The following is an 18892-nucleotide window of genomic DNA, read 5'->3' on the forward strand; positions in this document are numbered from 1 at the left end:
AATGAATGAAAAAGGATTTAGTAAATATTTTCCAAGTGTTAAGTTCAATAAAAACACAAAATATCCATCCAAAATTATACAGTTCCTAACCTGGTTGAGTTTACATTCTAATAGTGGAAAGCAACAAATATAGTTGAGTGGAGGGGAGTATTTCCTTTTGGAATAGAAAGAATCTGTTCAAGAGAACAAGGAAGGAGGGAATGGACTTATGTAACATCATGGTGTCCTCTTTTCATTTTCTGGTTCTTTTGTCACTCTCTGTTGCCATGGGTAGGTTAGCTTGAGAATTAGAGTGAGTTTAACTTAGGTGTTTAGGTTGTTTGGAGGGAGGAATAAAGATAAAAACTGCTTTGTAGAAGTCATCTTCCTGAGTTCAAATGTAGTCTCAGCTACTTGCTGTGTGACTCAAGTCACTTAACACTGTTTGCCTCAGTTTCCCCATCTGTAAAATGAACAAATGTAGAAGAAAATAGTAAACTACTCCACTATCTTTGCCAGGAAAATCCCAAATGGGTTCACAAAGAGTCAGACACAACTGAAACAAGACTCAACAACAACAACAACAACAACAACAACAAAAACAACAAAAAACAACAACAACGACAACAAATTTCATTAATAACAGAATGAAAAATAAAACTGTTTCTTCCAGAGAATGGGCCAGGGACTGAGATTACATACAATTGGCAAGATTGTTTGTGGTAACCAGAACAGTAAAAGATTTTTCTGTCAGATGTTTGCTTTTGCAAAATTTTTCTTTATTATGATTTTTAAATTGTGTTTTACTCAAATTTAATAGTTCAGGTATAAATTAAGTTTCATTCTTCCTTTAGTGTCATTGCTTTGAGATTCTAAGAAAAAATTCATCCAATTGTGTAAATACAAGGTAGTAAATGTTAATAAATCATTAATTTATTAAATACCCTATATTTATTTCTCCAGTAGGATCATAGACTTAGAGCTGGAAGAAAACTTAGAGTTTATTTCATCTTATAAATTAGACCTGAGACCCAGAAAAGTAAAGTGAGTAATCTAGGGTTACAAGACAATAAGTGGAGGAACTGGATTTGAATTCAGGCCCAAGACCCCTGACTTTGAATTTAGTACTTTTTTCTAAGCTACCACTATAGGCATTATGAGGAAGTCAAGAGAAGTGTAAAAAGTGTCCTTAGTTCTGTTCATTCTTCTTTCCATTATATTCTTTTTTTAAGTTTTTTTTTTTTTTTTTTGCAAGGCAATAGGGTTAAGTGGCTTGCCCAAGGCCACACAGCTAGATAATTATTAAGTGTCTGAGGCTGGATTTGAACTCAGGTATGACTGACTCCAGGGCATTATATTCTTGAGAATTTTTTTATGCTGTGAAATAAAAGTTCAGAATAGACACTTTTCAAAAAAGTTAGTGTCTATATATCTCTGTGTATATGTTGAGACTATGTCTCTTTATCTACTTCAGGCTGAGTGTAGCTTACGGACTTCATCTCACTGACTGGTCCTGGAACATTTTATCTGTTCTATTTTCAATCCTTTTCTTACACTCTGGACTGTCCTGTCTACACTGCTCAGGATCATTTGTGTTCATTTGGAGAAAGAATGAATGAAAGAAAAAGTAATTGCTATTTATAGACACTTTACCTTACTATTGGATAAACCCTGGGGGGTGGGGGTGGGGGGAGGGTTTATTCCTTCTTATCAAAGTTCTCCTTCTACAGTTCTTGTAATCTTATTTTAAATTTATTATTCTATTGTTTTTTCTTCATTCCCATTGTGAGGGGGAAGAAAGAGAAGAAATGAATGACAGGGAGAGAAAGAGGGAGAGGTGAGGATAGAAGGGAGAGGAATGGAAGGGGGAAGAGAGAGAGAGAGAGAGAGAGAGAGAGAGAGAGAGAGAGAGAGAGAGAGAGAGAGAGAGAGAGAGAGAGAATAAATCCATAGAAGAGGTAGAAGCAGAAGAATGGCTAGGATTGTTCATTTACTACAATGTGACCTTAAAAAAAAATCTGGACCTGGGATTTTATCAGTGTAAGGAACTCCTTCTAAACTTTTTGTAATTTATAATGTTAGAAAGTTACCTAGAGCACCAAAAGTTAAATAACGTGTTCATTGTCATGCAGTATATGTTAGAGATAGTATTTCAAACTTGTTTTCCTGACTTCAGAATGCCTTTCTTTTCACTATATCATACTTTCTCTCCCTTCAAGTATTTGATTGGTCATATAACTTGATTGCTTTGACAGCAAAAAAAATAATATTATGAGCTCTTTTAAAATTATGATGTTTTGGAGGCTTACTCTTTTAAACACACACACACATGCACATACACACACACAATAAAACATGTTTTCTTCTGCCCCATCTTCCTTGTTGACTCCTTCATTCTTCCTAAGATAATTCTCTTGATATTATTATTATTATATTATTATGGAGATTATTAAGTTTATAGAAGAAAGCACATAAAAATAACTCCAGCTTGTAAGAATAAAATTATCTTAATTTTTTAATGTTTCAAGAACCCTCCAGGGGTCAGTGTAATCAAAGAAATAACAGACATTGTAGATTATTTATCTGAAATTATTTTTATATTATTATTCTTATTTAACAAGTTGTGCAGAGTTATCTTTCTCCCTCTTAACTTTTCTCTGTTTTAAATCTACATATTTTTGTCATTTGGAATATGAAGATAATTGATTGCTCTGGCTTTTTTCTTCCTCAGAGATAGGGACTTTTACTCTCCAAAAATACATACTCTCCATCAGTACAACAATCAGGCACAATTTTGGGGTATCTGTGATGGAGAATACCATCTGTATCCAGAGAAAGGATTGTGGAGTTTGAACAAAAACCAAAGATATTACCTGTAATTAAAAAAAAACCCCGTTATCTTATTATATAATTTTGCTATCTCTTATACTTTATTTTTCTTCCTTAAGGATACGATTGCTTTCTTATCACATTCAACTTAGATCAGTGTAGACCATGGAAATGATGTAAAGACTAACAGCCTGCGTTCTGTGGGGGTGGGGGTGGGGGGGGAAGGAAGTGAGATTAGGGGGAAAAATGGTAAAATTCAAAATAAATAAATAACAAAAAAATCAGAATAGTAATCTGGAGAAAAAAGAAAAAAGGAAGATATAATATATATATATATATAATTTTCTTTTTATTTTAACACAAAAAAACTAAGAATTGCTTTTTTATTTTGTGGCTATAATTTTAATTCTATTTTTTACCAATAAAATCATACACCATGGCAAGTCTTTAAAAAAATAAATAAAAATATGTACTTACTCCATGAAAGTCCTTCTCTGATAATTCATAATTTTATTGTTATCCTAGTTCTCTTGAATATACGAACTCTTACAGTTCCATTAAACTTGAAATGTTTTTGAATACAAGTCCAGGAGAATGCTGAGTCTCTATTGTCTGTGGACCAGACCAAGTTTAGATGGGTTATTGATGCAAAGTTGGTCACCAGATGTTCATTATTCTCAGTAACATGTGAAATTCATTTAGTTAGATTCAGAAGCTTATATAATATGTATGAGTGAAGGAGAATATTGAAAAATAGGAAGTAATGACTGTTTTGTATGAGTTAGTATTTAAAATAATTCTTTTAGGTCAAACTTGAATATTAAAGTTGTATAACATTCAGTTTAGTTTCATTTTATTCTTTTGTCTACATTGTTGTTACTGTGTTTATTGTTTCACTGATTCCTTTTACCTTATTCTATATCAATAAATGTAGGTTTGGCAGAGAAGATTTTAAAGAATGCATTTTGATCATTTGATTTTTCTCTTAGAATTATTTGTTCTGTAATGATTTTTGATCCAACCAGTATTGCTAGTGAAGACGAAACATTTAAAAAATATATGCTGACCCACATTTTAAAATAGTTCAATATTATAGGCCATCTAAAATGGGACACTCCTTTAGTTACTGTTTTTTTGTGTTTGTTTTTGTTCTTGCAAGACAATGGGGTTAAGTAACTTGCCCAAGGTCACACAGCTAGGTAATTATTAAGTGTCTGAGGTTGGATTTGAACTCAGGTACTCCTGACTCCAGGGCTGGTGGTCTATCCATTGTGCAACCTAGCTGCCCCTAGTTACTGTTTTAAAAAAAAAATTATTATAAACCTAAACACAGACAAACAAAAAAGACAAATTTCACATATTCTGAAGAACATTTAAAGAAAATTGTGTATAAAAACTGTGAATCTCCATTTCATGTTGCTTACTTAAAAATGATGAATTTAAAATATTTCTTTAAAAACTGTTCTGTACTGTGATTCCCTATGGAAATTTCTTTTGTTGTCTTCCATGTATTAAAAAAAGTTCTACACAAAATATCCAGATAGTGACCATATCTAAAAATACATATTTTTTGCCTCATGCACTTTTAGTGCATCATCTCTCTAACAGAAGGAGGGTGTATGTTTCCTCAAAGATCCAAAAGAGATGAGGTTGCTTATTATTTTGTTAAGAGTTTTTAAAGCTTTCAGAAATATTCTGAATGTATTTACTTTATTGGGTATAATTAATTCTTCCCAGGATTCTCTGACATCTTCTGTTTGTTTCATTATTTCTTTCCATTTTTATCTTATGGTATTTGCAGTTCAAAGTTCCTACTCATTTCTAGTCAAAATTTTCATCTGATATGCTTAATAGTCCTCTTCCATTAAAGTCTTTTTTTTATCCTCTATAGGATTATGCTCAGTTTTTCAGGTTAAGTTAATCTTTGTAGATAAGATTTTTTCTTTGCCTCTTGAAATATTGTATCCCAAGATGTTCCTCTTTGATGTAGGAGAATCTTCTAAAAGTGAAAAAAATTGCTAGTTTCCACACTCACACCTACACCCACACAGACCAACACACGCACACACACACACACACACACACACACACACACACACACACACACAAACACAAAAACACAACCTCCCTCCCTGCCCCCAACCCCCAATAAAGAAACTGGGATTTTGGTTATGATGTTCCTGGAATAATTTTTTTTTTTTTAAATTTCTGATCTGGTCATTTGAACTTTCTATTTTCACTTTGCCCTCTGGTTTTCAGTCATGATTTCTTGAAACATAGTGTCTAGGCTTTAAAAAAATTGATTTTCATGGAATCTGATGATTTATATATTATTTTTCTTTCTAGAACACTTTTTTTTTGGTAGCATATGCTTTACAGTTTCTTTTCTTTATTTCTTTTTTTTTTAAGTTTTTGCGAGGCAGATGAGGTTAAGTGGCTTGCCCAAGGTCACACAGCTAGGTAATTATTAGGTGTCTGAGGTCAGATTTGAACTCAGGTACTCCTGACTCCAGGGCTGGTGCTCTATCCACTGCATCACCTAGCTGCCCCCTACAGTTTCTTTTTTTCCCCAGTCTTTTGACTTTAATATTTTTTTGTTATTTCACAGAGTCAATGATTTTCCTTTGGTCTATTTTAATTTCCAGAGTACACACTGGCACTTCTTTCTGTTGTAAGTTATTCTTCTTCAAAATATTTTCTTCAGAGTTTATTTCATTTTAAAAAATCTCTTGCTTTGATTGCTCATGTAGTCTTTTGGAAAATCATTCTTTTTAGTTTTTGCTTAGAATTGTTGTAAAATTGCTTTCTTTTTCTGACTTAGATATTTGAGTATCTTTGGTTCCATACTAATTTTTTTTTTTTTGGCAAGGCAATGGGGTTAAGTACTTGTCCAAGGTCACACAGTTAGGTAATTATTAAGTGTCTGAAGCCGGATTTGAATTGAGGTCTTCCTGACTCCAGGTGCTCTATCCAAGGTGCCACCTAGTTGCACCTTTTACTAATTTTTTATAATGGTTGTTACTTCTTTGATTTCCTTATACTTTTGTCTTTAGTTCCTCATTTGAGACTTTGGACCAAGGTTAGGTCCCTTGTCTTGCTGTACTTTTGAATGAAGTAGTCATCATTGCTGGTTATCAACCTGAATTCTTGGGTTGACTAAACAGACAAGTGCCAGGTTCAGAGCTCTATGTGACATTTCAAGATGTAGTGCTTCAAACAACAATGATCTTTGAATGTCCTGATCTGAATGCTGCCGTGACTTTATTATTCTATTATTTTTTGATATAGGTTATACATGTGCAGCCATATAAAAACATATTTCCCACATTAGTCATGTTTTGAAAGAAAACACAAAGAAAGATAAAGAAAAATATATGCTTTATCTGTATTCAAACTCCATCAACTCTTTCTCTAGAGATGGATAGCATTTTTCATAATATGGCCTTATATTGTCTTGGATCATTGTATGTGATGTTGCTACTGTATACAATGTTCACCTAGTTTTGCTCATTTCACTTTGTATCACTTCATGTAAATTTTTCAGATTTTTCTGAGAGCATCCAGCTTTTTATTTCTTATAGCTCAATAGTATTCCACCATAATAATATACAGCAATTTGTTCAGCCATTCCCCAATTGATGGATATCCCCTCAATTTCCAATTCTTTGTTACCACTTAAAGAGCAGCCATGATTTTTTAAATATCACTGTATGTGTGCTCCAAGTTACTTCTAAGGTTCCATGCTGGGGATTTCTAACCATGTTGTGACTTTGGAAAAATTTCCTCTTGATAACCAGACTACAGAATAAGGCAACTAATTTTTTTCTTTATTTTATATTTAATTCATGATTAAGTGAACTGTCAAAGGCTCCAAGTCAGAGCCTTCTTAGGATACCAGAGACCTGCCTTCTCTAGTGTGGATTTTATTTTGTTTGGAATTTTTCACATTACTACTAGCCTTCCCAATGTTCATCATGTATTTGGAATGGCCTAGATCACTTAGTAAGAGGAAAACAGTAATAATATGCAATTATATAACAGTTTAAAGTTTGCAGAACACTCTACAACCATGTTATTATCTAGAATCCTAAACTTTGAAACTAGAAGAAGAAACTTGGAGACTGTTTAGTTTAATTCTTTTATCTTACAGAAGAAGAAATTGATACCCTAAGAACATAAGTTCTAACCAGACCTTAGATATTTTTGTTTTTGTCAAAATGAGTAAAATCCTACTCGAATGCTCAAAATCCTACTTAAACATACATGTATATATTTACATCCACAAATACATATATAAATAAATTTACATATCATGACAAAATTTAAAATTCTAATCAGTGTTCTATTTATTTTAAGCAATATTCAGTTCAACCGAATTCTATCAAATTTGACTTGGGCCTTAAAATTGATCATAGTAGAAGTTGATAATTGTTGCTTCTCTAAGTTAAAAAATTTTTCTTGGTTGTTGTAGTGTTCTTCTGAATATGAAATTTATTATTTTCTTTTTTTTTCTTTTTTTTTTAGATTTTTTTGTGAAGGCAATGGGGTTAAGTGGCTTGCCCAAGGCCACACGGCTAGGTAATTATTAAGTGTCTGAAGTCAGATTTGAACCCAGGTACTCCTGACTCCAGGGCCAGTGCTCTATCCACTGCGCCAGCTAGCCGCCCCTTGTGCCACCTAGCCACCCCGAAATTTATTATTTTCTTGATACTTATGGGTATTGAGCATCATTTGCTTCTTAAAAAATACTTGTAAATGTTTCTAACTCATTATGAATTCTTTTCTAAGTTATTAAAAAGGTTTCTAGAGCTTCCTTGTTTAATTGCTATCCAATTATTTTTAGAGTCTATCCCAGTTGTATCAGAACTTGTTTCTCTGAGTATGGAGTACAAAATAGCAGCTCTTACTTAGTAAAGACCTGGTGACTATGTTCATGAATAATCTATGCAGTTGTATCCAGGAATAATAATTTGTTATCTTATTTTTTTCATCAGTAGCCTACATTAATTTACTCTTTTTGCTTTGTTTGTTTAATAACTTATATTATTGAAATCTATTTTATCTTGAATTAATTCCACTAGAAAGATTTAGTTAAATATGCACTCTGACTTTTTGTTAATTTTTTATAGTTTTCCAGGCACCTTCCCTTCACATGTTTCCTATACTACCTCATCTACACAAAATTGTAGGTGTTTTGGTCAGGAGAGTTTATTTTAGAAAGGACAAACCTTTTGCTGATGTGATCCCTGGCAAATTCAGAATTCCATAAAGAGCATCTGGTGAACATTGTGGAGTGTGATGACAGAACTAACATAAAACACAGTACCACTGTGACAAGTCAGAAAACAGTAGCATTCTTTCTAGCATGGAGTTGTAGTTTCCAAAATAACTTTAGTCAGAATCTTGCTTAAAAGGAGGCTGCTGCTGTGGGAAAGATCTTAGGTTCTCATTTTCATATGTAATGAGAGTAATGATGCTGGGGTGATGCTCATATGATTTTGAAATTTATAACCATTAGACTTTGTTGTTGGTTGGACAATCATAGAGCTGGTCTATCAGTACCTATGTCTTGACAATGACATGGAAACTGAATTTTGTTTATAAAAATTCTGGGATTATTGCTTTAAAAATTTTTTTTAATGAGATGATCAGTTGATCTTTCTATTTTCAAGAATTGAATAGGGAGAGGAGAGTGGTCTTCTATACCTCTGGGAAATTTCAAACACTTTTATGATCTCTTTCCCCATGTTGTACACAAAGTAAATGACAAGAGATTTAGAGAAGTGAAAGAATGAATGAAAAGTCATCAGTTACATGCATTTTTGAACAAAACACTATGACAAGTGTTGAGTATACAAAAACAAAAGCAAGAAAATCCCTATGTGAAAGGAGCTCATATTCTAGTAAGGAGAGACAATATTGGGGGAGGTTTCTGCTGAAGGACAGATGGAAAGATCTCATGATACAACACAGATGCATGTCTTTTGCATTGATAAAGCCATATCCATTTCTGCCAAAACCTTTGGTGGTGAGAACTTTTTTCCTAGGTAATCAGGTTCTGTGGCTATTTAGGAAGTAGGGGTCATATAATACCTGTTGCCAGGTCACATCTCAGGAACTGCCTTCCTGGATAATGGTTGTGGACACTGGAATGGAGCTGGGACCATGGTCTGTAGCACTGATGCTAGGGTTCTTGGGCTTACCTACCCATAGATGGCATCAGGTTGGTGGTTGGTATTATTTTCAGTTTATCCTTAAAAACTTATTTGTATATATATTGTTTTCATGTTGAGTGTTCCATTTGACACTGAGTTTCTTGAGTATTTTACTCAATTTATTTTTCATACTGTCTTTGGAGCCCCAATTCTTAGTACCATTTTGCAAATGGTTGCTGTTGTTGTTGGTTCTTCACTGTCAAAGAGGACCATGACATCATTGTGAGTGAACTGGATTTAAGGCAAGTAGAGCTACACAAAGTCAGACACTCATCCCAAGTCATTGAAGTCCAGTGCCAAGTCTAGGATTCAGTGGGTGACCTTGAACTTTCTATTAAAGTCTTTCTCAGATCTCATTTTATCTGAAACAATACCCATTCAATGACTAAGGTCTAGATAAGAATTGAGAAATAGGACCCAATTTACCAGTTGGTAAATTGGTAATGCTATCAGTCTGGGAGAGGAAGATCCCTAGATCTTATTGATAATTGATTGACTCTAAGGTATTACCTAATGTCTGGAAACCTAGTTTAGGAGGTAATGCATATACACAGGAAAAAGTAACCAAGATATAAATGTAAACCATGTGGTACAGACAGCTATAGAAATTTGGAGTTGGAGTCATCACTGGTGGCTGATTTGGATTGGGAAAGCTTTGTTATTCTCATTTATCAAGGAAACCTTCCCAAATCTCCTTTTATTTGAATGATATAATTGGGAGAGCCTGATTAGCAGGAGGAGGATGGGCATTTGTATGTAAAAAGAAAATACTCAAAAGAAAATCTTCACATAACAACATCTTGTTTGGACTTGAGGTAGAGAGATAAAGCTCATGGTAACAGGAAGCTTTCAGAGATAAAATTTATCACTGTTAAAGTAAAGGAAGTTGGAAGGAAATGTGGCAGCCTATGATGCCTGAAGTAGGCACCCTGGAGAGATCTTAGTCAGACATCAAAGATGTCAAGGTTATCATCATCCACTGCAACCTGGACCATCACCAGTCATCCTGACTTTTGTTTTGCCACTGGATTTTGATGTCTCAGAAAGAGACAATGAGATTGATGTCTCTGTGCAACTTTGCCTCACTTAAATTCAGTTCATAAGCAAGCTAAGTCATCACCGTGGGATGTCATTGGTCCTCTTCAAAAACAAAGAATGAATAATAACAACAATAGCACGTAGGGGTGCATACATAGACACTTATACATATAATTTTCTTGGACACTATGTAAGTTTTTGGTATTCACTGGAATTTATTTCATATTCAGAGTGACCCAAGACATATTTTTCTTTATTTAGACAAGGCGTTGGTTGTTTAAAAAAGGCCACTTTTTTTGTAAGCCCAAAACTGTGTATATCACCAGCAGATTGTCTTCCAGAAGTTTGAAAGCTGGTTTTTGGAACTCTGAATACATGCTCCCATTGAAGCTACAGCAATGGCAGGGTTTCTCAAGTTTATCTGTTCCATCTATCATGGCCATGAGACTAAGAGCCAGAAGTTCAATTCCCTAATTTTGGAAATGTATAAACAGAGGGTCAGAGAAGTGATGGGTGTCACACAGATTATAAGTAGCAAAGGCAAGATTAGAAATCAAGGTCTTCTGACTTCAGAAATAAGTGGTTTTTTTCCCCTGGTTCCTCACTTATAACTAGTATTAACTAATTTCCATTCAATGGAGTTCACATTGGTTAAATAAATATAACTTTAATTCTGTTTTTCATTTTTTTTTTTAAAACTCTGGAAAACAATATTTCAGTCTTGTTCAAGTGGTGAAAGGGGTTGTTGTACTGTATTTATATAATTCTCCTATCCCCCCACTCTCTTTTAATGATTAAGTGGTTTATCATTTTCCTGAATAATTCATTAAAATTAGATACTCCATACTCCTCTGGATTGGGTAGCTTCAAGGTGAATTTTTTTTAACAGGGATATATATGTAGAATTTTAGTAATTGACATATTTTCAATTTGTGCTTTGGTTGTAGCACTCTTGTTGGGGGGGGTAGTGGGTTTTAAATAGCACGTGTCTTTTGCCTCTGCCCCCTTCATTGGAGCTGCTATTATAGACACTTTCATGTTGGAGTGACTACTGAAGGAGAAATAATTTTTTTTAAGGTTTTTTTTTTTTGCAAGGCAAACGGGGTTGAGAAATAATTTTTGAAAGAAATTATTTACTGGTTAATATAAATTGGCATGACTTTTCCATTTCTATTTGTGAAATTGCTGGGAAAACTTCTGGGAAAACTTAGGTGCGATGGGCTTATGATGAAAACCTGGAATTTAGAAATTAGAAGAAATCCTGCTTTAGGAAAGTTTTCTCAAGAATAGACTTCCCTCACAGAACATTGTCTATATTGGGGATTGATAGAATCCAACCACCATTTCTGATTTCTATGTATTATAGTCTTGTAGGGAAGGGACCCTGAAATGAAATGTATTTGTTTAGAAAATAGGTTTTAAGCTTTCAGTTTAGATTTTCTCTTTCTTCAGTGATTGAAAGCTTGAATTATGGAGCAGCATAAAACATTTTGAAACAGGTAAAATTTGTCAGGAAAGATTGTTTAATAAAACATCATCCATACCTTTTGCAAAAAGTCTGATGACTAGATATTGACATTTTGTACCTTTTGGCTAGGACATTTATCTTTTAGTAAAACTCAGTGAAAGTCATGCTTTTTTTTTTTTTTTTTTGGCTAATCGGTTTTCTGGCACTTAGAACTATTCCCCTCCCACCCCCATCCCTTTATTTATTTATTTGTATTTGCTTTGGTCTTTGCTCAAGAGTAAAATGTGACTTAAAAAAAAACCCTTTCTGGGATTTTTCATGTATTAAAGACAGATTTATTTTTGACCATGTGAACCGTACTGAATAGTAGTGATTTTGAATAAGTTGAAACTATACCAGTCCCAATGTGCTTTCATGGAACAAAAAAGCATTATGGATTTGTGAGTATCGAAGACTAAGTCTTATTTTTTTCTTTCTCAAAATGCTTCACATAGTAAGTTGTGCATACAGATACCCTTGTTTGCTCAGTATTGCCCTCTTTCTTTCTATCCAGTTACTAGCCTGGATGCAAACCTGGAGGCAAATTCACCTGTCCACGTTTTACAAAAATTTACCTACAAAATCTGATCCTTTTGGATTTTGATTCTCACTTCATATTGGTATTGAATTGCTTTGTGTGTGAAGGATAGGAGCATTTGGGCCATAAGTCCTTCTGTTCCTTGTCATTGATACCATGTTTGTATTTGTTACTCCATTGAACTTCGAATATAACATTGGTTTGTATGGAATATATACTTAACAAATATTTTAGTTTGTCAAAGGTCATCGTAGAAGGAATTGCTATATAAAGTGAAAGGATGGACTAAGTGATCTTTATGTGGTGCCTTTTGATCTGGGATTTTATAATTTTTTTACACAGAAAAACAAAGAGATCCAAGTCCCTTTCCTGATATATGAATTTGCTTATGGAATGGACTAGTTGACCACTTGTGTTTCCCTGCTGTGCTTCTCTAATAATCAAATGGAAAAGTAGCACAGTGGAAGAAATACTGAATCTGGAGCCAGAGGTTTTGTCTGTTATTATTGTTATGTTATATGTATGACTTTTTATGACCCCTATTTAGGATTTTCTTGGAAAGGATACTAGAATGGCTTGCCCATTCCTTCTCCAGCTCATTTTATAGATGAAGCAACTGAGGCAAATAGAGTTATGTCACACAGGTAGGAATTAGGAGGCTGGATTTCAATTTTGGAAGATGTGTCTTCCTGATTACAAACCATCTGGTTTCAGATCCAATCTGTATAAAATTCTTTTGGAAGACATTAACTTATATTAGAATTTATATTGTCTTGTTGATGTTAAGAATCATAGAGAATCTGAGTTTGATTCCTGATTTTGACACTCATTTCCTGTGTGACATTAGGAAAGTTTCTTAGTCTTAAAATGAGGGATCATTTCAAGTGTTAGATTTTTGATCCTATGAACTTAAGTGACTTTTTACCATAAATGTCAGTTAAAAGGGTTATCATGATTTTTCTTATGAGTCATTCTGGAAAGTAATTCAAAGAATTAGGACGACAATGTTATGTACTTGTGATTCCTTGAATTTAAGATAAATTTATATTTCAGTTTGTTATTTTTTTGTGATTAAAACAGATGTAGCAAGATATTTCATAAATGTTATTTCTAAATTATAGAATCTTAGAACTAAAAAGGATCTTAAAAATCTTACCTCATTTTGCAAATGAGGAAACTGAATCCCAGAGTTTAAGTAATTTGTTTAAAAACTGAATAGCTAATTAGGAAGAGACCATTTTTATGCAAGAATACTATGTTTCATAGAACTTAGGAGTCATATTACTGAATTAATTAACAAAATAACCACATTCACAAGAGTTTTTTTTTTGCTTGTTTAAAGAAACAGAAACTTTACGAAGTAGAATCTTTTGTCCTCCAATAAAATGTTATTTCTTTGTAATTTTTAGAATGTCATCCTATAGACAGGTAATCAATGTAACTTATCAAGAACTTATTATGTTTCTTTTGTGTGTTTTTTTAAAAATAGGGTCAGACCTATTACCAGTCATTCCAAGTTTTAGAATATGGTAAGTGCTGATCATTTTTCCAGAAATAAAGGTAACAGAAATAACTATGTTTTATTGTATAGTATATTTGTGTATAGTGTGTGTGTATATATATATATATATATATATATATATACAAATGTTGTGTATTTCACATACAAACCCATATATTTCTTTTTTTTTGGAAAGGCAATGGGGTTAAGTAACCTGCCCAAAGTCACACAGCCAGGCAGTTATTAAGTATCTGATGTGGGATTTGAACTCAGGTCTTCCTGACTCCTGGGCTGGTACTCTTTCCACTTTGCCACCTAGTTGCCCCTAATAATATTTTCTTAAAGATGTTCACTCAAAATAAGTCAATCCTGTAGTGTTTATTTCTTCCAGTAAGCATTTCTTAAGTACCCTGAGGTACTTACTTTATTTGGCATAAACACCATAAACACACTTGAGTGAGTACAACATTTATAACAAAGTAAGCATAAATAATTTTTTGGAGGAGCATTTCATTTTTCTTTTCTTGCCTTTCTGAGCAATGAAATGTAACAAAGTAGAGAAAGTATAAACAATTTAATAGAAACATCTGGTAATTTAGATGATCCAGATTAGACAAACCTACTTTCTTTATCTTCTTCATTCATAGCACTCCATCTCTCATCCCTAGCTATTCCTTACTAGACAGAATTCTTTCCTTACCTCTATCTTAGAGACAGTTTTCTTTATTTTGATTCAGTTCAAGCAGCACCTCCTTCATGCCTCCTTTAATGATCTCCCCAATTGCAAGGGTCATCTCCTCACAAATACCTTGTATATACCTACTGTAAGCCTCCTTTGGGAGTAGGGATTACCATATTTCCCCATGTATAAGATGCACCTTTATTTTGGGACCCAAAATTTGAAAAAATGTATTACATAAAGTTATTGAATACAAGTTTTATTCATCATAAAATTCCCTCATCACTGACAAATTTCCCTTCCATTAGCTTGCCCTCATCTGGGTTTAATGATGAATCACTGTCTTTGGAGAGGCTCTGACTGCTCTCCTGCCTGGGCTCTGGTCTGTGGTTGACCACAAATACTCCCCTGGGCAAGTCTAGTGCGTGGTCACATATTTAGTTGATTCTGTTTCATGAACCTGAAGCACCATTGTGTCCTCCTTTGAAATCAGTCACTTCTTTTTCATCAACAATTCTTGCTTCCTGCTGAACCAACCTTGTGGACACAAGAATTCCAATTGCTCTTTGCCCTTCAGTCCATTTCTTCAGTTCCCTCTCTAAATCAAGTCATTTTGCTGACTTGCCTCTCATGACCTTATTCTGCCTGGGACTTTTCAGTTGAATTTCTTCTTCCTACAGACAATCTTGTATTGTTTTCTCAGTTGGAGGAGGACCAAACTGAAATTCAGCAGGATGATTTCCATTTGCAGACTGGATCACTTTGAACTTGAATTCAGCACTGAGCAAAAATCTTTTCTGAGCCATTTCTGGGCAGAATGTGGAAAAATGTGACCCAATATACTAGTAACAAATGCAAAACAATGAGCATAAAGACAAGTGTGGAAAAAGTGGGAGATGCAAGTAAAAAATCTACAACCACTGTATAAGATGCTCTCAGTTTTTAGACCCCAAATTTTTTGAAAAAGGGTACATCTTATACATGGGGAAATATGGTATTTCATTCTTTTCATTTGTATACCTATTACCTAGCACAGTGTCTGACAGCAAATGTGATTGACTAGAATCTTTTAAATCTTTTTTTTTTTTTTTTTTTTAGATTTTTCAAGGCAATGGGGTTAAGTGGCTTGCAGAAGGCCACACGGCTAGGTAATTATTAAGTGTCTGAGGTCAGATTTGAATCCAGGTACTCCTGACTCCAAGGTCGGTGCTCTATTCACTGTGCCACCTAGCCGCCCCCTTTTTAAATCTTTTTTATGTGTTTTCCCCCAATTACATGTAAAGATAGTTTTCAACATTAATTTTGTGTAAGATTTTGAGTTCCACATTTTTCCTCCCATCCTTGCTCCCTCCACAAGACAAGAAACAATCTGATATAGGTTATGTATATAGTCATGTTAAACTTATTTCCATATTAGTCATGATGTAAAAGAAGAATCAGAACAAATTGGAAGAATCATGAAAAAGATAAAAATAATTAAAAAAATGAAAAAACAGTATGCTTTAATCTGCATTCAGACTCCATAGTTCTTTCTCTGCTATGAATGTCTTTGATTGCTGTATTGTTGAGGAGAGCTAATGCTATCATTGTTGATCATCATATAGTGGTTTGGCTAGAATTTTTGGTAATAGAAAGTGACTCTCTGGGTGTTGAGGCCCAAGGGATTAGGTATTACATTACATAGACGGTCTGTTTGACTTAGCTGAATCTTTATCCATTAATTGCTGTAATGACAGTGATTTAAGGAACAGAGGAAAAGGTGAATTAATTGTTATATAATTGAAGAGGTCAGGAATGGGGTAGGGGTGAATGGAGAGGGAAATATTAATTATACATTTTTGATCTGAATTTTTTGAAATTATTTCTTATTCAAATATTAGAAATTAGACAAGGGGGAGGTCTGTTTGTACCATTATTAGGGACCTTGAATACTCTGTTACTATATTACTATGTTCTCTCTCTTTCTTTGCAAGGCAATCAAGGTTAAGTGACTCACCAAGCTTATAACTGTTAAATGTCTATGACTGGAATTGAATTCAGATCCTCCTGAATTCAGGGCCAGTGCTCTATCCCCTATGCCATCTAGCTGCCCCTTGAACATTATTTTCCTATGATCATTTGTATGGCAAGTCTAGGTGTCAGAATGGAGGTTGGCTACCTTTTTTTTTTTAAGGAATGATTTCTCCTTCCTATTTGAAGTGTCTGTTATCGGATGGGAATGATGGTTGCTAAGAAGTGAGTCTGGGGAATAGTAAGCAGGATTGACATATTGATGTGGGACCAGAGGTAAGGTCAAAGAGATCAAGTTCTCTTTATTGGTTTGAAACTCAAGTGTATGCTAAATAGTCTAACTCTTGAGGCTTCAGAGAATCTCGATGGTGATGAAGTATAGGGCATGACAGCAGTAGCTGGCCACCATGTTTAGAAGGTTAGGTGTTCCTGATCCCTTGCATATATAACACTCTCACACATGATAGAATGGAAATCCTTCAAAGCAGGGGGCTGTTTCATTTTTGTCTTGTATTTCCACTGTTTAATTACAGCACTTGATAAATAGTGGTGCTTAATAAATGGTTGTTGACTGACTATTAGGAGCTTCACTGTGAGAATATCTTTCAACAATATTCAGTCAATACAATTGTCCCCCATGATTTCAATGGACTGATAATGAAGCATGATGAGCAGTCTTCAGATAGAGATATATGGTTGACCATTGCATTGACTAAATATTTTTCAAAGATATTCTTTGTAATGAAATCAATGAAATTTTAATAATTTTAAGTTTATGTTTCTTTTTCAGTGTTACCCAAATTTGAAGTTACTGTCCAGACACCCTTATATCATTCTTTGAATTATAAAAGCTTAAATGGCACTGTCACTGCAAGGTAAGTATTATTTGCTATTCTCTCTCTCTCTCTCTCTCTCTCTCTCTCTCTCTCTCTCCCTCCCTCCCTCCCTCCTCTTGTAAGTTCTGGATTTTAGCTTTGATATTTCTGGGGGGTTCTGAATTCTTTATGTTCTAATAGAATTCTAACAACATCTGGTCAGTTTCATCTTATGTTATTTTTGGGCATCCAAGTTTTTGTTTTTTATGGTTTTTGGAGAACTTTAATGATTCTTAAGTTATCTTTCCTGGACTTTGTTTTCCAGATCAGTTGTTTTTGGTAGTAGATACTTTATCTGTCCTTCTAATATTTTACCTTTGTTCTCATACTTATTGCTTTGTTTTCTTCATTCTATTTTATAGGAAATCTCAAACGTTACAATGTCATTTTAAAAAACCTTTTTCTTCATTTCTTCTAACTACTCTTGGAGTCTTATGTCCAAGTCATTATTTTCTTTGAGGCCTTGTTTTGAAATTATTTGATCTCTTTTAGTTTTACTTCTTGGGTTAATTTAACCATGGGCTAATTTTTTTCATTGTATTTGTTCAGAATTTTCTTCCCTTATATTTTCAGTCCCAGTTTCTATTCTAGAACATTGTTCAAGAACAATTTCCCTGACTTCTCTTTTTCTCTCAGATGGGGAGGCAGGTTTTGTTTGGTCTTGTATGTTGTTCCTACTTCAGTGATAGATATAGTAGTTGGGACTCTGCCTGTTTCTTTGCTACAATCCCTGGCTTCTGCTTCCATCTTTTGGTGTTGGTATTGATATTGTGCCTTTAGATTTTGATATTGATTGTGTCTTCGGTTCCTTTTCTTTCTACAGTCTCCAACAGAAAACTAGCTTTGATTCTCACAGGTTCCAGTTGGATGTCAGAAAATTGTACTGTTATCAGGTTTTCTTGTGTAGGTGTGCAAGACTGTGAGCTGGGCCTGTGTCCTGCTTTGACTCTGAAAGGAGTATTGACTTTAGGTGCCCTTGAAAGGCTTTCAGAACTCATTCCTACTTGGTCACCGTCTCCTTCCAAAACATGACATACTCCAACATGGGTATTGCCTAGCCTTCTTTCTTTGTTTGGTGACCTTCTGGGGGTGACTTTCTAAGTCATCTGCTGCTCTGACATATTGAGACTAAGAGCCTACCTATTTTAAGGGCATTCACAGGAGCTTATCCTGATTATTATCCTTTGTGATATGTCTCTGAGTGCCCATAGTTCTCTAGTTATATTTTTTTGCTTTCCTGCAATAGGAGTTTACTGGTATTTCTCTTTGGCCTTCTTTAACATTGTTTTATATGGAGCTCTTTTAAGATTTTTGTGGGAGTGTATATAAACTCCTTTAGGATCCTTCATGTTGTCATCTTGCTTCTCTCAATTTTTTAAAATTTTCTTTTTTTATTTTGTGGTGTAATGGAGTTAATTGACTCACCCAAGGTCTCACAGCTAGTAAGTATCAGGTGTTTGATGTTGGATTTGAACTCGGGTCCTCCAAGGTGGGTGTATCCGCATCTATTCACTGCACTACCTAGGTGCCCTCTCTTAATTCTAAATATTGTTTCTTATATCTCAGTAACATCTAGGTATCATATTTTATCTTTTTCCATCCAATAGTCTTCTAGTTTAATATTATATCTTACTTTAATACTAGATAGTAAGTTCTTTGAAGTCAGAGATTATCTTTTGCCTCTTTTTATATCCTCAACCCTTTGTCAGTTCCTGACATAT

The 18892-nt window shown here is 34.1% G+C and overlaps 1 protein-coding gene across 2 annotated transcripts in view; it reads left to right on the plus strand.

Moving 5' to 3' along the window:
• The window catches only part of CD109 (CD109 molecule), a 163777-nt gene that overhangs the window by 49736 nt on the left and 95149 nt on the right, over nucleotides 1-18892 (plus strand). For both annotated transcript variants that reach the window (XM_074237331.1, XM_074237330.1), the window contains exons 6-7: nucleotides 13596-13635; nucleotides 17087-17171. In XM_074237331.1, the coding sequence (XP_074093432.1) occupies nucleotides 13596-13635; nucleotides 17087-17171 (125 nt within the window). The remainder of the gene's footprint in view (nucleotides 1-13595; nucleotides 13636-17086; nucleotides 17172-18892) is intronic.

This window comes from Macrotis lagotis, chromosome 5 (assembly GCF_037893015.1).
Source record: "Macrotis lagotis isolate mMagLag1 chromosome 5, bilby.v1.9.chrom.fasta, whole genome shotgun sequence".
Lineage (NCBI taxonomy): Eukaryota > Metazoa > Chordata > Mammalia > Peramelemorphia > Peramelidae > Macrotis > Macrotis lagotis.